Raw genomic sequence first — 23,384 nt, 5'->3', positions numbered from 1 at the left:
TCTTTTTAGACGCTCCGATTTGATCGATAATGAGATTCTTGGCTAGAAGAAAGGTCGGGACTCCCTTTACAAGAAACAAATTCTCTCCACATTTGCAACAAAAGGAGATTTGATGCAGTTCTAAAGGATGATACAGTTTTTAAGTCCACATTTCCCAAGCACCCAGGCCCTTTTAAGCAGACCCCCTTTTGGTCTGTGCTTCCATTCTAGCCACAGAGATATCCATCAGTATAATTTAGCAAGCTATACAAATCTCTGAATAAATAAGTTTAATATCACTACACAACTATCAGTGAACCTAAGTTTAGAAGTACAACACTACATTGAGCTTCTTCAGCCCTTTCTTGACTACTACAGATATATCCCATTTGCTTCTATGGAATTAGCCTAGCCCAAAGAATTTTCAGGAGGGTTGGTCGACGTAATGCCCTGTTTTTCGTCTATGTCGACTATAATCTGATACAAACCTGAAAGACAGGCCACAGCCTTCTACCTTGCACTTGTATGGTCGCTCCCCTGTGTGCACACGAATATGCTCGGTCCTAGCCCACGCCCATTTGAATGACATGGAACAACCTTTCCATGGACACTTCAGAGGTCGGTCGTCGTCATGCACACGTTGGTGAAGCATTGCGTATTTGTGGGAGCTGAACCTCTTTCCACATCCTTCATGTGGGCACTGGTTGCGTTTGTGTAAGGCTAGTTCAACCTTTGTCTCAAAACTCATGCGGCAGCCTTCTAGGTCACATTTATAAGACCCTTTTCTTCTAATTTCTTTCTTAGGCTTTGGAGGAACGTTGTCAGACGGTTTTCTCACTCTCTTTCTCTCTGGTTTCTCCTGTACTGATATATTCACATCAGTATCCCTTTGATGAGTTAAATTCTTAATAGCTCTTGGCCTCAACCCTTCACATGGACTGCGTATAAAATCGTAGGAACTCAGCTCATTTTCGATTCTAAGCTCGTCATGTCTCTTCCGTTTTCTTTGCTTTTCCACATCTGAACTAGGCTGGTGCTTTGAAGAACAAATTTCCGTAGCATCACGGGTCTTCGATTGTGTCAGAGGACTGTCAATATGCTGATCTCTACCACATTCCATGTCATCACCTGGAGACTTTCCACCAGTCAAGTTTTTTCTATCCGAGGCATCTCCGCCAGTTTCAACATCCATGGGGCTTTCCCCTAGTATGCAAGATTTGAAACCAGGTTCGTCCATCGGGGTTCTAGGTTCAGTAGGCGTCTCATTCTGGACCCCAGTACTTGACATCAAAGCATCAGAAAGGTTGTCTACATCTTCCTGGCTACCAAGATTTTTAATAGATTTTTCATCTGCTAAACAAGAGGATAGTTGAGCTTTCAATTGAACCTCGACACCAGAAACAGACCGAGTTTCAACATCTGCACCGAACGTCTGAAGATTATTTAGTAAACCATCTGATGTCACAGCATTGCATAAATCGGGGCCTTCGCAAGCCATCTTTGAAACTTCAGAAGTCCTATCTCTCAAGTTAGAAGTAGCAGCATCTGGTGTTCCAGTATTTATTCTATCATCTAAATGACCAAACTGGCTGTGACCTTCAGTATCTGGACAAAGATGCAGCTTTATTGGAATTAAACTACAAGAATCTTCAGCCATACCTTTTATTCCGTCGGCAATCGCAGTTTCATCCCTAGTCATGCCATCACAAGCTTCACTACTCGAATTCTTCACATCTTCACTGTCAAGCACCACTTTTGAACTCTCAAGAACGATGGAACGATGTAAACCTGTGGACTCAGCAAGATTAACTTCATCCGAGCACACACCAGCTGGGGCATGTGATTGCTCCTCAGAAGCAATATCACATTCCTGATCTGTTTTATTGCGACTTTCAAGAAGCTCTTGATCTTGAGGAATTTCAAGAGATTCATTGATGGAATTGACAAGTGGGCCAACAGTGCAGGTAGGTAATACAGCTTTTTTATTTCGTTCACTTGTGTCTAATGCGGTCGTGATATTCTGCTGCATCCCAGAGTCATCCACGGGTAACTCACCATCAATATAAGCTTCTTCTGGCAAACAATTTTCCATTTGGGGCTCTGTCATCCTACCAACAGTAGAGATGGAGTTTGTATTCCCACAATCTTGAAGCACTGCATCCTGCTGATCGGGCGTCCCAGTTGGATCAGGAATCGCCAACTCTGATGCATTGCTTCTGAAACTCCTGTCATTACAAAGGTCACTTGAATCTCCACTACTAGCTGGTTGAGTAACAGAACTGACGCCTGTAGAATTGCCTGATTTCTTGTTCCTTCTGTAGTATTGGAAAAACTTTTCTTGTTGTTTTGCTATTCTGGAATCGGACTTTTCCCCCGAAACTTCCTCCTTAAGATGCATGCTTTGGAATCGTTTGCTATGCTGCAGATGATTTATCTTCTTCGAGCGTGATCTTTTAGCGGGCCAATTGAGATTCGAGAGATCGAAGCCATGGTCTCTGTTGAGGAACAAGCCACCCAATGCCAATGCGTGCTGAACTTGCTTTGTTGGGGAGCTTTTTCTAACTTTGACACAGTGCCGCAAGTTGATTCCTAATCTTGACGTCCAGTCTTCTCGACATTCATCACGTTCTTCATCAATGGCAAGATCTATTAACCCCAGATCCTCCTCAGATGCAATATCCAATCGGACCTCATTGTAAACAAAATTGTGCCCAATTTCCTCTGCTATTGCCACTGCATTTGCCTTTATTTTATGATAATCTAACCCAATTCCCAAATAGCAAACAATCAATTAACCAAATTAAAAGCAGTTTCAAAAACTATAAAACAGAAGCTACAGAATGACAAAACAATCACGGCCAACCATACCTGAATGGCAAATAACAAGTATATTCGCTCCACCTTTCTTCTGCAGTAACTCTACTGTGTCCACAGCATGCAGCAAGCAAAAACTTCGAGGTCTCAGAAATTTACTAAACGTGTTCCATCCCTTGTCGAACTTGGGAACTGATCCTACTGAAGGATCCTTTGAGAGGCAATTAACATCAGGTACAGAAGTGGAATCTTCTGCAAAGTAAATTAGAAGTTGTCATAAACTAGAACTTCAACCACAGCAGAACGAATCACTGATCTTCAACTTCATTTAATTTTTTTTTTCACATGAGCGCCCGTTATTCAGATAATCAAAATCCGATGTAGACTCAGTATCAGCCTTAGTAGCCGACCATAGAACAATGAAATCCACAAAGGAAAAGTAAGGGAAAAAGAGAAAAAATACGTGACCGACAAATCTGGAATTACATAAAGAAGGTAGTGAGCATACAACTCTAGCTGGTGAACCAGCAGGTTACAAAATTTACATAAAACTAGCAGACTTGCTAGATAAAAACATTCCATAGTTTATTATCTAAACAATCACACATAACAATGCTCTTAGAATTCAAGAAATCAATTAGAATGGAACCACAAAACACATATTCACATGAAGTAATAACTTGAGACATACAATATCCTTCTACGACGTCTATATAATTAAGCATGAAATATTTTATGTCATTTCTGACTGGTTGCATTCTCGAAGAAAGAAATTTCCATAAAATATTCACACAAAAAAATTTGCATAAAATAAATCCCAATGCACGGATGAAGCTCAATACCAGGATGAGTGCCATCAAAGTGAGGAGAGCAATGAACATCCTTCGATCCAAGAACACCTCCCCTTTTATGAGTAGACAGGTGATCGCCAGAAAGTTCCCTTGATGCCTTCTCTGACGGCTGAACGACAGACATAAATGGAAACCCGAGAATACCACAGGCTACACATGCCAGTGTCCCGGAATCTACTTGGAAATCACATGACAAATCATCACTGTCCAAGTAAATATCATTCATACTTTCTAAATCCAAGGCCATCTCATCAATGAAATTCTGCACACTCTTGTCATTACGATCAAGATTTTCAATATGATTGCATGAAGTATTTTCTCTAGGCGATGTTGCAACAGCAGAATTTGTATTGGCCACTTGAGAATTACTTAAATATGGAAGCATGTCTGGATTCCACAACACTGCTCGACAACTTGATTCTTTTTCTAGAAGAACAGATAACATATTATTTTCTCTTAAAATGTCCTCAACAAACCCTTTCTTAACCATAAATTCTCTCTCTTCCTTTTGCCGGTCTCTAAGCCGTGAACTCCGGACACCTGGAAGTAAGGATCTCGGCACTCTAACATCCAAAGATCCAAACAGAACAAACATGAGAAACAACTGGTTAGATAATCACTGAAGCAGACACAGAAAGCGAATTAATTCAATTTGTTGGTAGATGCAATAAGAAGAGAAAATACACAAACTGCGTAAACCAGCTATAAAGAAAAAAGTACATCTAAACATAAAAATAACTGATCAACTCCAGAAGGCAGCATAATACATCATCACCATTATAACTATTATTTTGGTAAGGGGAAAAAAAATTATTGATTAAATAAAAAAATAAAAAAAGATATACAAGGTTAGCTGCTAACTCTTTTTTTTTTTTTTTTTTTTTTTTTTTTTTTTTGGGTGGGGAGATGAAAAACCAAGAAGAAAAATGACAGCGGACAAAGCCCAGATAAGTTGCCACATGTAAAAAGGTATTAGGCGCTCAACTAATGCACCATATTACATGGACAATGAAACATTAAATTTGTCACATAATCTCCTTATGCTAATGGAAATTATCTCGTGAGCCAGCTAAGTTTCAGATACCAATCATGGACATCAGTCTAGAAACAATGGGTAGATCCATAACTACAATGAAGTGCGTTTTATTCAACTTTTCCCAAATCATATGCTCTGGATAGATAAAACTAAATTGGTGAAATTGATCAATACCACTACAACATCCACATATGGTCACTTCGGACAACGAAAGACATAATTCTAAACACAACTACTTCTATAACACATAAGCTGTTTTGGCAACAACAAAGAACTTCAGTTTATCACTTGACAAACAAGTATTCAGATAAACATAACAACAAAAGATACACAAACCTTGAAACAAAGGACATCGTTAAAAGGTATAGGAGCTGCTGATGAGAAAGCATGGGAAGGTAATTCATTGCAGCTCTGCGCACTGCAGCATCCTTGGCTACACTAAGCCATTGTGGAGTTCCAAAATTTGCTGCCTCCCCACAGTTAAAGCCTATTGAAGAGAAAGAATTATATATAGCAAAGAATTTAAACGAAATATAAGTGTGTTTCCCATCAAATATGCAAGAGAGAATGTGATAGTACACCGTGCAAAGAAGATAGAAAAAAGGCATGGTAAAAACCAACATAGGTCATTCAAAGACACACAACACAAAGTTACAGTTGATAAGTCTTAAAATAAAAATCAGCTACTTTATCAAGTATCGCACTAAGATAAATGCAATAGAGAAAATTCCGCACTGCTCGATAGAATGGGACACAAAACAAAATATAGTCAGAGAAATATGACTTAGAAAATGATAAGCTGCATATTTAGGTCTTACACTCAACTAATAAATTATAATTTCAAAATTCAAGTTCAACAATGATAGAAAAATTAATAGCAATGTTATTAGCTAGAACCCTAAATTTCAATGTGCGCATTTTGGTCTATCAAGACTAGGTGTGACTTTAATAGCCTCTTATCTTTCTTCAGCCTGTTACATATTCCAGGCCCATCTGAAAAATACATACTTATAAAAAAAAAATCTAAGACATAAATTTATGATATCAAACTCAACACGGATAAAGAAACTGGAGTTTCTAAATTCTATTTGATACCCCACAAGGTACATACAACAAAAGTAGACCTTCAAGCATCATAATGCTATAAACCCCTAGTATGCCTGTATAATAAGAAAAAAAATTCAAGAGTGATTACCATGACTGAACCCAACATGATAAGCCCTTGGAAAGGTGACGACAAATTCTCCTGGATTCTGGATTAACCTAACGGAAAAGACCAAAGTAAACATGAGGAGAACACCAGCAAGGACATCTAAGAAAACAGAGCAATTATTAGTCCAAGCTCCAAAACAATTAACTTAAGAAGATGCAGAAGAAATGATATTTCCAGAAACTTACCTGCAACAAGGAATACCAGATGCAATCACTGTCTTGGGAGATAGAAGAGAAGTCTTCTCACCCAGTAATGTAAGAGCAGCTGGCAATAAGAGTAACTGAACATGAGTTATAACAATGACATGAAAGAAAGACATGTTCAACTTGCTCCAAAATGATAAGAACCATTCAACTAGCAGAAGATTAGCTAATTGAAGTAATCTAACTTCAATCATTCCCTCCATCAAGTTTCAAGTTTCAATTTCCATCCTTGAGGGACCTCCAACTTACTTCTAGCCTCTTAATGAAGGCATTTTCTTAGCAAAAGAAAATGAAATCTATTAGAGTTTTTGGTTTCTAGTTTAAAAGTCATTTGAAAATGTTAGCCTAGCCTCCCACACCCTCTAAAAGCGCGCAAACATAATTTCTTAACCAAAATGAATCCATTCCTCGGTGGTGTCACTATGACCATAAGCTTGAATTCTTACCTACTTATCCAAAACCAAATGCATGATCTCGAGGGGGGGTGGGGTGGGGGAAGTAATTTTTTCCCCTTTATTGGCTACTTCATAGAGCTAGCCTTTGTATGGCCTTTTATATTTCCAATCCTCATAAATGAAAATGGTTTTCTTAGCAAAAAGAAAAGAAAATCTCTATTTCCAGTTAAAATAGCTATCATGACCTCCTCCCGCCAACCCCCCCAAATAAAAACACACATACACACACAATTGCTTAACCAAAATGAATCCATACCTAGGTGGTCGACACTGCCACCATAAGCCTGAGTTCTTACAACTTCCTCAAAAGCAAATGCATGATCTCCAGGAATGGAATACCAAGTTTTTGGAGAGCCTACGTGAAGAAAATTCATACTATGCAGCTCATGATCTTCAACATGCCAAGCAAACCAACTGAACAACATGCCAATGTAAACCATCGGAGAAGTAACACCTGGAATGTCATCAGGCATGTAACGCGTAAGTGATCCAGGTGACCGTGCAATTACTTGCAAGTTCCAAGGGCTATTCGAAAGCCTCCAGCCTGCCGTCCCTTCCATATTAATACATGAATCTGAACTCTTCCCTCTAGAGTTGTGTGAAGCATCCTCCGAGGAAACCGTGGAAGTAGATGGCTTCAACATCTCTGCACTTGTATTCAGATTATCCCTGGTGGAAGTGCCTCGACTATCCCGAGCGAGGGTCTCCGCCAAAGTTTCCATTTCCCCACTCTTAAGCTCAGAAGACCGTTCTTTACGATTATAATAGTTCCTCTTCCTCCTCCTCCTATGGAAATAACGAAATTTACCCTCTGGCTCTCCAAAAGCAGATCCCGGCACATCATTTGCATACTCCACATAAATAGGTTTCTCAGTAGCTGCCTTCCAAAACAATGATTCTACAACCAAAGGAGATGGCTCCTTAATCCCACCTAACACACTACGAGCGAAAACCTTCGACTTGGACTCGAATTGCTCCAATGTATAAACCTCACCACTTTGCCATACTTGCTTGTGAACTCCAAACTGCGGATTTTGAACTACCCCCTTCGTTTTCCTAACACTCTGACCCAATTCCTGGTGTCTTGTCGTAAAAACTGCCCTAACCTCTCTCTCGTTTGCACCATCTGTAGAACCCAACTTGGATGAAGAACGGACATTTGAAGCATTTAAGTCACGGCTTAACTCGGAGGATCTCGAAAGAGATTTGTTCAAGTTAGTAATGACATATTTCTTGGAAGGCTTGGGAAACGGAGGAATAATCTTACAAATCCCAAAAGCACTAGCTTCCTTCTCAATTTTAGATATGTAAGCAATCGGATCGGCAAATTCGGTATCAGTCGGCCGAAACTCCGGCGCCAAAGGCAACCCTTTGAGCCACTTGGGTATTTCGACACCACCCATTAGACACAGAAATCACGGTTCCAACAGCGGCCAGAGTCACCATAAGTTGTGGAAGAACACAAAAGGCTGCTGCTCGTAAATCTATTATGAACACCGACTACATTGAAGCTGATGGAAACCCTAAATTTGAAAAAAAAAATACGAAAATCCGTTGTATCTGCAACGAAATTACCCAGCGTTAAACACAAAGGACCATGAAATTTAAACAGAGAAGGAAAATATCTTGCAAATTGAAGAAAAACAAGCAACAGCACCTGTAACCGAAGGATAATGGATAAATCTCGCCTTCTAAAGAACCCCCAGCCAAATGAGAAAGGAGAAACGTAGACAAGTCACACGAGCGCCGTATTTACACTGCGCATGATAGTGAGTTATAACATTTTATACTAAAATGCGCATATCTGTATTTGTTTATTTGGTTTTTTTTTTTAATTCTGAGATTAAAGTATTAATTGTACCTTTTTACAATTTTAAAATAAAATTAAAAAAAAAATACGTCTTTTTCGTTTTTTCGTTTTTATTTAATTATAAATGTTTTGTATATAAAATAGTCCGAATCATTCAAAAATCCTCATATTTTTATATTATAAATACTCAAAAATATAAATATTTGGTATCTTAAATTTAAAAAATCATTTAAAATCGTCAAATTTGTAATAAACTGTCGTAAATACCCTTAGTTGTCTTCAAATAATTTATATATTAATTTAATCATTTAAATTAATGTATATTGTTTTTAAATTTTTTATAAACGATTTAGTATTAATTTTAATTTATCTTGAATTTAATTTAAAAGAAGATAACTATATAGTTTATAGTTTTTATGGAATATATTTATACATAAAAGTTATATATTTTATTTTTTATTAAATCTAAGCTATTTTTCCTAAAAAAGAGACCACTTCTCGCATGTTACAAATGGGGGCTCGCCTCCTCGTTCAGGTAAAAACAGTCGAAAACAAGGATTAAATCTTTATTTAGCGGGTCCCACTCAAACGGGGGGACTCTTCATTTCCTTACAATGTCGGTTGTTCACCTTTAGCTAGGGGTAGTATAGGAATATTTACCTGTTGTCCATCGACTACACCTTTCGACCTTCTTGCATAAAGTAAACATCAATTCTTTCATGTCATACTTTCGGAGCTTGCTTCAGCTTATATATTATTCTCCGTCTTTTATTATTATTATTATTATTATTATTTAACACGTTCATCATCTCTAATTTTTCTTATGTGTTTGTTCATTAACTAATATAGTCTGTTTTCCTATGTTTATAGATTCTAAATTAGTTTCAAACGTATGCTTCCATCTAAGTTCATCACTAGTAGATATTATCATTTTCAAGTTTCCCCTTGAGGTTTTTAGAACGTGTCTTCTAGGGTGAGGTTTCCATACCCTTATAAAGATGATTTCGCTCCTCTCTCCAACCAATGTGGGGATTTCACAATTCACCTCCTTCAGGGCCTAATGTCCCTGCTACCACTCGTTTCTCTTTTTAATTAATGCGAGATCTCACTGTTAAGAATAATGATCTGATACCATGTTAAGAATGAGAAACATAAGTGAGACTGAAAGTCCTAGTATCGTGGGTTTTGGGGGAAGTCTGAAGCAAAGCCATGAGAGCTTATGCTCGAAATGGACAATAGCATGCTATTGTGGAGAGTCGTGTTCAACTAACACTCACAATCCATCCCCCTTTAGGGTTCAGTGTTCTCACTAGCACTCGTTCCACTCTCCAATCGACATGGGATCTCACATCGAACTTTTGAACTCTAAATCATATGGCCATGTCAATTATTGTCGAACTATGCTCGAGAACTCGAATTCATGGCTCAAAAACGTTCATTTTGATGGCGAAATGTGATATAGCATGCATGTGGAGGGAATCCCTTTCTCCCCTCCAACCATACAAATCCAATCCATCGGAGAGAAAGAGAGGCAAAAGGGAATGATTGAAGAGAGGAAATGAAAAATCTTTGGAAATCCGTTGGCCATGAGGCTGATGATGAAAGGTTTTGATACTTTTGTTTCAGTAACAACCAAACAAAAGTTTTAAGGTTTTTGTCTTGAAGCTGAATCTGTGTGCTGTAGCTCCAAGTTTTTGTGTGTCAAAAACCACAACGAAAATGACATCTGGAGTGGCACTCTTCACAACCTCCTCCTGTACACATCCCTTCTGCACAAGCTACCAATGCCTTCTTTTCATCTCTAACAATGAAACTAGACATCTTTACGTTCTCTGATGAGCCTCGGTTCAATGTCGACTTTCATAATGAGCCAGTCGTCTATAATTGAGACATGGGTTTACTGCGTTGGATTGTTAAGAAAACTCGTAAGATTTCAATTCTGTTCAAGGTCTCGACTTTGGAGACATATTTAGGCTTCACTTCAAGGTTTTAAAACGCGTGGTTTACACACCATTCTAAGGAATGTTTTGTTCTCCTCTCCAATGAATGTAAGATTTCACAATCTACCTTCCTTCAGGACTCAGTGTCCTGGCACATTGCCCAGTGTTTGGCTCTAATACCATTTGTAACAGCCTGAGCCACTGCCAACAAATATTATCCACTTTTGACTTTTCCTTTTGGAATTCTCCCTAAGGTTTTAAAATGCGTCCACTAAGGGGAGGTTTTCACACATTTATAAGGAATGTTTCGTTCTCCTCTGCAACCAATATGAAATCTCACAATCTACCCTCCTTGAGGACCCAGCGTCCTTGCTCGCACACTGTTCGGTGTCTAGTTCTATACCATTTGTAATAGCTCAAGCCCACCGCTAACAAATATTGTCTTCTTTGGACTTTCTCTTCTGGGCTTCCCCTCAAAGTTTTAAAACGCATCCACTAGGGAGACGTTTCTACACCTTATAAGAAATGTTTCGTTCTCGTCTCCAACCGATGTGGGGTCTCACAATCTACTCTCCTTGGGGGTCAACGTCCTTGTTGGCACACCGCCCAATGTTTGGCTCTAATATTATTTGTAACAGCTTAATCTCACCTGTAGCAAATATTGTCCTCTTTATGCTTTCCCTTCCGGGTTTCTCTTCAAGATTTTAAAACGTGTCTACTAAGGAAAGGTTTCCACACTCTTATAAGTAATGTTTCGTTCTCCTCTCCAACAGATGTGAAATCTCACAACTTTTGAGTAGGAGTTACTCATTTCTTTTACGAACCCAAACAATAACTCAACCGACTCATAATCGTTACCTACAACACCTTGAACTCACGATTGTCTTGAAAAACGAGCCAAAGCTCATCATCCGTGTGGGATATAAAAAGAGACTAATTTAAGTTATCCCTAAGACAAAGAGTATGCAAATTGCAATACCAACTACCAAACTGTCCCATTCCTGCTTCCTTCTGCTGTAGCGATGTGGGACATAACCTTCAAACTTGGCTCTTTTACTAATTAAAACACATTGATATTCGACAAACAAAAAAACAAACTCCTTATCCACATAGCAGTCAAACCAAAGCATCACTCTCTCTTATCCTTCAACAACCATCCATCTATATCTATATATATTCATATACAGACCCGTCTCTAGGACACCCCTCTACGGTCGACGAATCGAGCACGATAGGAATCCAAAACGGCGATGAAAGGAAAAACTACGAAAAAGTTAGCAAGGAAGTGCAAAAAGGCAGCAACTCAAGTTTTGCAATATGCAGTGCTGTGGTGCAGTGGTTGCAGGTGGGAAGTGATGTCAAGTTTTGATGAGTCAATAGCAATACCTGAAGATGTCCCAAAGGGCCATTTTGTTGTGTATGTGGGTGAAGAGTGCAGGAGATATGTTGTTGAGATAGCACTGTTAAAGCATCCTCTGTTTAAGACACTACTTGATTCTGCTGAGGAAGTGTTTGGATTTGCCAATGCTTCAAAACTTTACTTTCCTTGTAAGGAATGTGTTTTTGTTGGAATTCTTCAATGTATACGTTCTTGATGTGAAATGGGTTGTGATTTAACGGATATTTGTTCGGTTCGAGACCTAGATTCTGATATCAAATCTGTCACGGCCTGTTTTTCAAGGCTTTGAGTCACATGTGTCGTCAATCTCACGATTTTTAAACGTGTCTTTTAAGGAGGGGTTTCAACACCCTTATAAAAGAATGTTTTGTTCCCCTCTCCAACTAAGGTGGGATTGAATCCAAAAAATGGATTTAATCTTGTATCCTTGAATGACAGGTTGGTGGACATGACATGTTAGGAATGTAGGTAGTCCCCTTAAAAGTACTTGCACCCTACGAGACGAAAGGAACTAATGCTCAACTTACTGAAGAACACGAACATAAACTATCACCAAAACAAGAAACCGGAACGGCAACTCGTCGAGTTGCCGTTCCGTCCTTTCAGAGAAGAAAGCAACCATTTTAGTAGCCTGTCGGATGGATGTCGGAGTATGGCATGTCAAAATGAAAGTGATCTACACGACAGTTTTGTAGGTGGAGCAGGATTGTTGTCGGTCAACGTCCAAGGAGCTACAAATGTAGAGGGCAAACAACATAGTAATTCTTACGTTGTAACACACACTTTATAGTTACTGTGGTAGCTATAGGATGAACTCCTCATCGTCGTCGTCTAAATCGTCGGGACATGTAGAGATTGATCTCGTGGATGTCATGCACAATGGACGAATCAACCAGAAGTATCATCTAACTATCAATTGTTTTAAGTTTTCATAAATTTCATATCCTTAGTAGCCTCTACGTTACTCCGACTTCCAATATTCATATCAACATTCATAATATGGGTTTGTCATTTAATGCCTCGATATTCCCTAATTCTTTACTTTTCTTGCGACACGACCTCGTTGCTTACTTACCAACACGGGTCATTTACTCATCTTTTGTTTTCACTCACAAACTTCTAAGAGGTCGTCCAGCATAGAATTAAGTCTAATACTTAATTTTGGAGTTTTTTATTGAGTCCCTAAAAAAAAGTGTGTCGGGTTGATATAAGTAGTAAGTCTTACTTAACTATTATTTTACGTAATCAGAATTACTCATTCAAATATGATCCGATTCATTCATGTACTTCTCATTACTTCACCGCCCCAATTTCAAATCTCGAAACCTAACCCACGTCCTCTTTCTTGTTTGATTAAATGATTAATAAAATTTTAAAAAAAAATTAAAAAAAAAAAACATTCATTTGGGGCAAGTATGGGCCGGCCCACAGCATAAGAATCCAATGTAAAAGCCCAATGGCCTCTCTACTATACACATTTCTAGAGACAGAATAGGACAAGAGATGGAACATGTGGGCCCCACGACATTGATGAGAGCTAGGTGTTTGACTTTAAGGAAAGCAATGGCTTATAGCTGTTTTTTTTTTTTTTTAATTAAAAAAAAATGTTTTACGTGCATTTTCAGAGAGAATATATGAGTTTTTCTTTAATTAATTTTTTAAAAGATAAAGTCTAAAAAGGGAAAAAAAAAGTTTTTAAAAAATCATTGTAATAATGCTCTTCCCTTTTTACCTCCTTTATTATCACACATTCAACAATTAATTAATTATAATAATTATTATTAATTATGTCTTCATCCCCATCATCTCTTAAAACATTATGAACCCTAATTTATTTTTAAAAAACCATCACTTTTTATAATTAAATTAAATTTTAAAAATAATAATTGGGTCATCAAATTACGAAACATATCTAAATTATAAAAAAAAGTGTATATAATATTTTTGTATTCACGAGTCAAAATTATATTTTAAAAAAAGTAAAATAACGAGCAAAAAAATTAATACAAATCGATCAATAATATCATAACACATTAAAATAACTTCATTTAAATAAATATTTATTGAAAACATTAATAATTTTTTTAAAATTATTAAATCAAAGTACATTAAAATTTTTATTTTATATGTTCTAATGATAATTCTTTTGAATAGGACATTGACTTTGGTTCATCACACAATATATTAATTAATTAATTAATGCATAAATAATAAATTTAGTTTTTTAACGAGAGAATTAGTGTAAAATTATAGACCTCGACCCGACTCATCCCTTCAATCAAGCTACTTTAAAAACATGATAATGACGAGATCGAGAGTGAAATCACAATTATGGTTAATATAATATTTTAATGTAATTAATCGATTTAATAATTATTAAATTTCTATATTTTTTAAAGTAAAAGAATTAAATTTAAACTCAATTAAGTAAATGTAAAAATGAAGGCATGCAATTTAGTCATAACATTATGACAAGACATTTCTAATTTATTAAATGAAATTATTTTAAACCTTATCAATACCAACTTTTTAATCTAATTATGATTAGAAATCATCATTTATTAAATTAAAAGTTTAAACTTATTCTTTAAAATATATATATATAATAATTCTCGAAAATATTTGATAGGTCTGATATAATTATTTTTTTATATTAATAAATTTATTATATATAATATTAAATTTTATGTCTAATAAATTCTAAACTTTTTAATAATATATTTAATAATATGACACAAAATTAAAAATTTTAATAACTAAAATTAAAAGTTTATAAACATACATCTTTAAAATTTAATTATCATATTAAAGAAATACATTAAACAATTTTAACCGATAAATTATTAAAAAAAAAACATATCCTAATAAAGTGGATATATATATATATATATATATATATATATATAAAATGTCTCATTGGTTGGGGGAGTGGTACAAACCACCAACCTTCCTTTAGTAGCGTTTTAAAGCCTTGAGGGGAAGCCCAACAGGTAAAGTTCAAAGAGAATAATATCGGCTAGCGGTGGATTTGAGTCATTATTTTATATATATATATATATATATATATATATATATATATATATATATATATATATATATATATATATAATAAATAGGCATTATAAGGAAACACCCAAGTGGGGGGCACCATGAGGGGAGAGGTATCATTAGATATAAATGAATATTATAAGAGAATTTTGAGCTTTGTAGTTGACTTTCTCATGAAAGTCTCTCCCATGGTTGTAAAGAGGAATCCAATTCCCTTCTCTCTCTTTCTTAGGGTTTCTATCGCATATTCTTTTGTTCTCGGGTCTCTACTCATTTCATAGATCTCTCGATATTATATAGGTTAGACCTAAAAATTTCTATGACTACGTTCTAGCTTGAAAATATAGGCATGTAGATGAGAAAAAAACGTTCGAATCTCAAATTTTTATATATATAATAATCGTACTAGAAAAGAAAACTTAAAGGTCTCGACTTTATTTATATCATAAGCATAGTCTGAAGGGCACATTAAAAAACGTAAAAATCCGTACTTTTTATATGCTCAACGTACCCAGAAGAGCAAATTAGAAATAAAAGCTTTAAAATTGTAACATAAGATTATTTGTATGTAGACGGACACTGTTTGGTTTGTTTTGGTCTCGAAACCGTATATCTAGAAGAGCAAATTAGAAATAAGAACTTAAAAATGGTAGCTTTTTTATAAGATAAAAACAACCATAATGAAAAAATTATTTATACAAGCTCACCGCTATTAGATATTATCTGTTTAGGCTCGTTACATATCGTTGTCAGCTTCATAATTTTAAAACACATTTACTAGAGAGAGATTTTCACACTCAAATGTTTCGTTTCCCTCTACAACCAATATGTGATCTCAAAATCCACCACTCTTAGAGGTCCATTATCCTCGTTAGTATATCGTCGAGTGTCTAGCTTTAATACTATTTGTAACAGCCCATACTCATCGCTAGCAAATATTATCTGTTTCGACCCATTATGTATCACCACCAATCTCACGGTTTTGAGATGTGTCTATTAGGGAGAGGTTTCCACATTCTTATAAGAAATATTTCGTTCTCCTCTCCAATCGATATAGAATCTCACACGCATTTACATGGGCATTGTTTGATTTCTTTTTTCCGTGCTCGATTTTGGTCCCTTTATAGCGGGTTAGGTCCTATTTGGTTCCTTATTGATGTTTTGTGGGGGAGAGGGAATAACTTTTAGGCCATGGCCAAAAAGATAGGGCATTTTTCTCCCTCTCCTTTAATTTTTTTTTTCTTTTTAAAAAGTTTGGCTTTTTTGAAGGGTAAAGTTGAGTGGAAATATAGAATATTTTCCACTATATTTCCCTTTGCCCTCATACATATCCATTATTTCTATCTCTCTTTCATACTTCCATTCATATATGATTCTCTAATAGACCAATGCTCCCACTATCACGCTCGGTTGACATTATAAACCAAACGAGAACGAATAGGAGTGTTCATATGACTCGATAATTCGATCAGCTCAAATCATAAAAATTGGATTAGGTTAGATTCTTTTTCGGTTTAAGTTGATTCGTGGGTCAACCTGACCAACCAGAAAATAGAGTTACAACTCAAGCCTATCCTATTTTTGAAAAGATTAAATATTTATTATTTGAATTTTATGAGATTTTAGTTATTAATGTAACATATATTATAGATAAATATGATTTTTTTAAAAAATTAAAAAAACTAACTGGATGATCCAACCCAGAAATACAGGTTAGAGTTGGGTTTGGTTAGAAACTTTATTTGGGTTGCTCGGGTCTCCAATCCAGTTAACCCGGTTGGTTCAAGATATTTTTTTAACCCAACCCAACCCAACCCAACCCATGTAGCTTCGGAAAGATGAGTTGGATTTTATTTTAAATACAAAATTCACGAGCAATTATTTTAAAAGCTACGACCGACCAAAACAAAACCGAAAAATTGATCGAAAATAAACAAAATCAATTAAAATTTAAAATATATTTACAAACAAAATCATTAGTAAGCAATGAATGTGGAGTATTCTAAAGGACAAAATCCTTTTATTTTATTTTTTTTGATTGGGAGTTGAATTTATTGATAATGAATGGTCAAAGTTTTCAAATTTGACTTTTAATAATAATTAAACAAAACCCCACTTTGTTCTTCAAAGCTTAAAACTTATCATCCAATGGCTATCATACTAAGACTTTTAAAAGCATATGTTAAAAATAAATTTTTTATTTTATTTTATATCGTTATTATTCAAGAAAAAAATAAAAAGAATAAATTTCAGTTCGTTCGTACTACCAAATATTAAAATTCTATCAGTTTATTGAAAAATTAATAGAAGGAAAATACTAATATGCTCGATATTAAAAATATTTTATCAGTTAAAAGTATATGGTGGGTCGAGCAACATAATAAACTTAAAATTTAAAATATATAATTTTATAAAATTGGACGTGAAGGCTCTCGTACTCGGGAAGCCCTAATCCCAAGTTAGATCACTACGGGACAATCACAATAAATAAATTATTTAAAAATTTAATGATATTTTTAGATAATATTAAAGTTTTTTTGTATTTTTTTTATTAGTAAAAAAAAAAAAAAAAATTAATAAGTGGTTTGAAAGGTTAAAGGTAATAATGAAAAGAGGGAAATTGAAAAGTTGGGAGAAAACAGCTCAATTTGATGAGATGTTGGGATGAGATTTGTCACAAAAAGTCAAACTAAGGGTTGACATGGAACTCACTACCTGCTGACTGTTGCATGGCACGTGATGATGTGCACGTGTGCCATGCTCAGTGAGCCTCATCATCATTATCTTCCCAAAAAAAAAAAAAAAAAAATTATAAAATCCAAATAAACAAATATTTTAATCAATAAATCCTAAAATCATTTTGAAAATAGGAAAATAATAGTGTGAGATCCTACATCATGCCAAATCAAGATCGGCTAATAGTGGGCTTGAGCTGCTACAAGCGGTATCAAAGTTAGTCACGGAACAGTGTTTCAGCAAGATCGTTGACACCTAAGGAGGTGGATTGTGAGGAGAAGCTTAGAAGAAGTCCAAAAAGATAATATCAGATCTATTGCGTGTTTTTAGTAGTAAAACGACTAAAAAATAACTCGAAATTTCAAATATGAACCTTTCCCACAAAATAATTAAAGTAACTCGATTAGTTCATATCTTATAAGTCAAAAGAAACAATGGATATGCTTTTAGGGAGAGAGAGAGATTGGACAGGCCATTTGCAAAAGGAGAAAAAGGAGCTGAAAGGGTATCTTCCCATAAACAAAGAGCATAGCATGAGAGAAAGGATTAAGAAGAACTATGAATATGGTACCAAATGTTTATGATTTGATATCCTTTTTCGAAAGAAATGATAAGATTTGAAGTACAAATATCTAATTAGGCTCGAGAATTTTGTTTCTAAGAAGATCGAATATAATTTGTGGAAGAACATTGGATCAAAAATGATAGATTGACAAAAGAGAATATAATCTTATTTTTTATATATAATTTAGTGTTGTTGAAGCATATTCATCAAAATCCCAATTAAAAAGAATGGAAAAGTTAGTTTTCTTTGGTAAAGTAATTCAACCCAAAACGTGGTTTTGTAATTTATGTGCCTTTTATTTAACCTCAACCCTTTTGGCGGCCATTGAAATGAACAAAGCCAACCAGAAGAAGACTTCGATAGAGCCAAGCGAGGCAGCCCCAATCCCTTCCTTTTAGCCATGCCTTTTGCTCATAAATCCATACCCTTCTCCCCATTACACTTGTTTTTCTCTTGGTTTTCGTGTTCTTCTCTCAACTTTTACTAAACCCCATTTCATTTCTCTCAAATTCACCCATAGACGGGGCTGTTTCAGATCTGGGGTTTGTGTAAGATCGTATAATCTCTTCTATTTTGGGGGTTTTGAGGGCTTATTTGCTTCATTTCTTGGCATTTGTTCGTGGGTTTTTGGCCAAAATGGGTAGCAAATGGAGGAAGATGAAGCTAGCTCTTGGTTCTAATCTGTGTGTTTTTGTTCCAAGAACACTTGAAAACTCTCCTCCTTCGCCTGATTGTGATTCCACTGAGCGATTCTCTGATGCTGCCTTGCTTTCCCCTGCACATTGGGGCTCATCTCGCCCTTCTACGCCTATCCCTTCTTCACATGCCTTAAGTTTCTCCAAAAGTGGCACCAAATCTTCAAAGGTTTGCTCTCTTTCTATACTCAAATACTGATTCTACTTGCTCAAAGTTGTAGATCTTGAATCCTGCTTTGTTGTTTTCACGAGAGGCCTTATGAACTTTAGTGGAGTTTTATTGGGTCTACTCCATTTTAGACTAAGATTATAGTAAGTTTTGTGGTGAATTCAATCCTTTTGTGGCTGTTACAGGCTATGGCTCTATTGTTTTTTGATACATGTAGGTGTATTATACCTTTTGTTGTCGAGTTTTAAACGAAGATCATCTTACAATATCGTCTCTAGTGTGCCTCGGCCTCAGTTTTTGAGTTTCCTGTTGTGAGATCTCTAGTTGGTTGGAGAGGAGAATGAAACCTTCCTTACACAGATGTGGAAACCTCTCTCTAATAGATGTGTTTTTAGAATCGTGAGGCTGATGACGATACATAACGGACCAAAGTGGACAATATTTGCTAGTGGTGGGCTTGGGGTGTTACAAATGGTATGAGTGCTAGACATTGAGCTGTGTGCTAGCGAGAACGCTGGGTTCCCAAGGGGGGTGGATTGTGAGATCCTATGTCGATTGGAGAGGAGAACGAAATATTCGTTACAAGGGTGTGGAAACCTCTCCCTAATAGACGCGTTTTGAAATCATGAGACTGATGGTGATACGTAATGCTCGGGCTAAAGCAGACATAGCAGTGGGTTTGCTCTCATATGTAGAGTGATTAGGATTGACTAGCTAACCATACCGTGTAGGGTGGAGTCCTCTCTCGTTGAAGAAGGAGACGATGGGCTCTTGATGAACTTATTTAAACTTTGCTAAAATCATACATAAGAAGTTGTTGAAGATTGTCAAATTTGTGCTCAAAACATTCATGTATTTGATACACTGCTATTGCTGCTGAGTTCATTTGACTGATATCTCTGGTCTTGCCATTATTCAGCAAACGTGCTTGATTTGCTTAACGAAGATGAAACAGGGAGGCGGGCTCGCTATCTTTACTGCTGAATGTTCACATTCCTTCCATTTTCACTGTGTCGTGTCGAACGTAAAACATGGCAATCAAATATGCCCAGTCTGCAGAGCACAATGGAAAGAAATTCCTGTGCAAGGTCCCAATTTGGATCCTGCTCCTGGAAGAGTATCGGTCGGTCCTGCTGGTTGGAATCAGACTGTCGTCCGAAGATTACCACCTCCTCGAAGGGATTTGAGCCGACGCCTCATCGTTCCACTATGTCAGGCTCCTGAGCCCGGTGTGTTCGATGACGATGAACTCTTAGGTAACCAGACTATTTGTGCTGAAAGTTCTTGCAACAAAAACAGTGTAGATGGTGACTCCACGAAAATCATACAAATGGAAACATATCCAGAGATTTCGGCTGCTCCGAAGTCCAAATCCTATGACGATTTCACCGTACTCATCCATCTTAAAGCTGCTGCTTCAGATAAGAGACAAAATTGCACTGGAAATCAAGTTAGTTTGTCGCAGTTTTCTCGGACTCCTCGTGCACCGGTTGACTTAGTAACGGTTCTTGACATCAGTGGTAGTATGGCAGGAACTAAACTCGCATTGCTAAAACGAGCAATGGGATTCGTGATACAGAATCTCAGCTCAAGTGATAGACTCTCGGTAATTGCCTTCTCTTCAACAGCTCGCCGACTTTTCCCTCTTCGTCGGATGACTGACACCGGTCGTCAACAGGCCCTGCAAGCTGTTAATTCTTTAGTTGCAAATGGTGGAACCAATATAGCTGAAGGTCTAAGAAAGGGTGCGAAGATAATGGAAGATCGAAGGGAAAAGAACGCGGTATCGAGTATTATACTGTTGTCGGATGGCCAGGATACATACACAGTCAGTGGTTCAGGGGTTAACCAGCCACAACCGAACTATCAGTTACTTCTCCCTCTGTCGATGCACACTAAGGACGAGTCGGGTTTCCAGATCCCAGTTCACTCTTTTGGATTTGGTGCAGATCATGATGCTTCTTCTATGCACTCGATTTCCGAGATATCTGGGGGAACCTTTTCTTTCATCGAGACCGAAGCTGTGATCCAAGACGCATTTGCGCAGTGTATCGGCGGGCTTTTGAGTGTTGTGGTGCAGGAACTGCAAGTAGCAATTGAATGTGTGCACCCAAATATTCATCTTGGCTCACTAAAAGCTGGCAGCTACCCAAGTCATCTAATGGCTGGTGGACGCACAGGATTCATCAATGTCGGGGACTTGTATGCCGATGAAGAGCGGGACTTTCTAGTCTCAGTCAATGTCCCAGTAGAGCCTTCAAGCAATTCAACGCCACTACTCAAAGTCCGATGCGTTTACAGGGATCCAATCACGAAACAAACGACAATACTCGAAAGTGATGAAGTTAGGATCAAGAGACCGGAGATGGGGGAACAACAAGGGGTCGTTTCAGTGGAAGTCAATCGACAATGCAACCGACTTCAAGCAGCCAAGGCAATGTCACAGGCAAGAATCGCAGCAGAACAGGGAGACTTAGCCGGTGCAGTTACCATACTTGAGAAGTGCAGGATGGCATTATCCCAAACCGTCTCGGCTAAATCTCACGACAGATTATGCATCGCCTTAGATGCTGAGCTCAAGGAAATGCAAGAGAGGATGACCAGCAGACATGTATACGAGGCATCAGGAAGAGCCTACATTCTTTCAGGACTAAGCTCACATTCTTGGCAACGAGCAACAGCAAGAGGCAACTCGACCGACAGCTCGAGCCTGTTTCAATCGTATCAAACTCCATCGATGCTGGAGATGCTTAGTCGATCGCAGGCTACGTTTCTGGGTAGTCCATCGGCTCAGAGGCTGTTGCAGCCATTGTTATCTTGTGGATCACAACCTAAAGCAAGGTAATGAGACATTTTTGGTGCTGTTTTGATTGCTGTTAGTATTGTGGCTTGTAAATGAATAATGGGGAGAAAAGAGGACAAGGAGAGGGGGAGGTAGGGAGTTTAGAGAGCATTATCTGTTTTGTGTCTCTGTTAAGTTGGGGTTGGTTGGTGTGTACATAAAGAGAAATGGTTTCTCTCTGTATGAGAATTGGGTATAAGTGTTTGATTGTGCAATTCTTAGCTTCATCGTCACGAATTCGTGCATTAGGGATACAATTGGCATAAGGGGTCGAGTTGGGTTGAGTCGATATTTTTCGCTTTGTTAGTCATAAGGAGAGATAGAGAAGAAAAAACGGGTCAAGTTGAGTCAGTTTTCCCCCCTTTGCTAGTCATAAGGAGAAAGAGTAGAAAAACATGCCCGAATCGTTAGATCATTACTAAACCTAAAAGGTTTTCAAGATGCCTTGGTGGTGAAGTGGTAGACACCCGAGACTCAAAATCTCGTGCTAAGGTGATTGTCACTTATTAATATTCTTACTTAGTGAACTGAATACGTGCATTAGAGATACCATCAGCATGAATCGGTTGGGTTGTGTCAGTTTTTCCCCTTTGCTAGTCATAAAGGAGAGAGAGAAGAAAAACATGCATGAATCGTTGGACCGTGTGAGATTTCACATCGGTTGAAGAGGGGGAACAAAGCATTCGCTATAAGGGTGTGGAAACTTCTCTTTAGTAGACACGTTTTAAAATCGTGAGGCTGATAGCGATATGTAACGGGTGCACAATATCTACTAGCAATAAGCTTTGCCTGTTACAAATGATATAAGAGTCAAACACCAGACAATGTGTCAACGAGGACGTAGGGTCCCTAAGGAGGTAGATTGTGAGATCGCACATCGGTCAGAGATGGGAACAAATCATTCCTTACAAGAGTGTGAAAATCTCTTCCTAGCAGACGCATTTTAAAACCGTGAGGCTGATGATGATACATAACATACTAAAGCAGACAATATCTACTAGCAATAAACTTGAGTTGTTATAGACCACCACTAAACCTAAAAGTTTAAGGTGATTCGTCACTTATTAGTAACAAGTGATTAACAATAGCTTAAATTACAAGTTGGATTCCTTGATCCTTTGAGGGTCGTGTTAAGTAGGCCTCTGAAAATTTTATAATACCGTCAATTTTATGCTTACTAAACCTCGAAACTTCAAGGGTGTATAATCCGTCTCTAAGTGTTGATATTGGATGCAATTTTGAATGTTTAATATCTCATTGGACACAGAATTACATTTTATGTCTAATCGACACGTAAAATTGAAAACTCATAGATGTATTTGATCTTTCAGAGTTCGTTTGGTCCGAGGTTTTGTTTAAAATGTCTAATAATCAAATAGTTGTGTTTTGTCAACTGTTATTTTTATTAATATTCTTAACTTATTAAACTGAGTCGATTGAGTTGATTTTACACTTATACCCCTAGGTTTTAGTTTTCATGACAATCATTATTGTTTAAATGACTTGATTTATTTGTTTTTGTTATTCTAGAAGTAGGGCATCTTTCTGAAAATGACATTACTACCCTCAGTTGCATAAATAGTATAGTGAGAGTTTTTTTTTTTTTTTTTTTTTTTTTTTTTTTTTTTT

At 36.9% G+C, this 23,384-nt stretch overlaps 2 protein-coding genes across 2 annotated transcripts; one reads left to right on the top strand and one right to left on the bottom strand.

Moving 5' to 3' along the window:
- Positions 1 to 43: 43 nt before the first annotated feature.
- LOC111487163 (probable lysine-specific demethylase ELF6) lies at positions 44 to 8,256 on the bottom strand. The gene is made up of 9 exons (XM_023134431.1): positions 8,209 to 8,256; positions 6,808 to 8,111; positions 6,079 to 6,157; positions 5,876 to 5,943; positions 5,017 to 5,167; positions 3,636 to 4,207; positions 2,848 to 3,045; positions 1,107 to 2,739; positions 44 to 1,076 (listed from the first exon to the last, which is right to left on the bottom strand). The coding sequence occupies exons 2-9, from the start codon at positions 7,952 to 7,954 to the stop codon at positions 404 to 406; spliced, it is 4,521 nt and encodes a 1,506-aa protein (XP_022990199.1). The 5' UTR covers positions 7,955 to 8,111; positions 8,209 to 8,256; the 3' UTR covers positions 44 to 403.
- A 10,087-nt stretch (positions 8,257 to 18,343) lies between these two features.
- On the top strand, positions 18,344 to 21,988 carry LOC111487191. Its single transcript, XM_023134489.1, has 2 exons — positions 18,344 to 18,913; positions 19,833 to 21,988. Exons 1-2 carry the CDS (start codon positions 18,686 to 18,688, stop codon positions 21,756 to 21,758), a joined length of 2,154 nt encoding a protein of 717 aa, XP_022990257.1. The 5' UTR covers positions 18,344 to 18,685; the 3' UTR covers positions 21,759 to 21,988.
- Positions 21,989 to 23,384: the final 1,396 nt, after the last annotated feature.

Source organism: Cucurbita maxima, unplaced genomic scaffold (genome assembly GCF_002738345.1).
Source record: "Cucurbita maxima cultivar Rimu unplaced genomic scaffold, Cmax_1.0 Cma_Scf00012, whole genome shotgun sequence".
NCBI classification, from domain to species: domain Eukaryota; kingdom Viridiplantae; phylum Streptophyta; class Magnoliopsida; order Cucurbitales; family Cucurbitaceae; genus Cucurbita; species Cucurbita maxima.
Note: the sequence above shows the minus strand (reverse complement) of the source record. Positions and strands in the feature narration are given on the sequence as shown.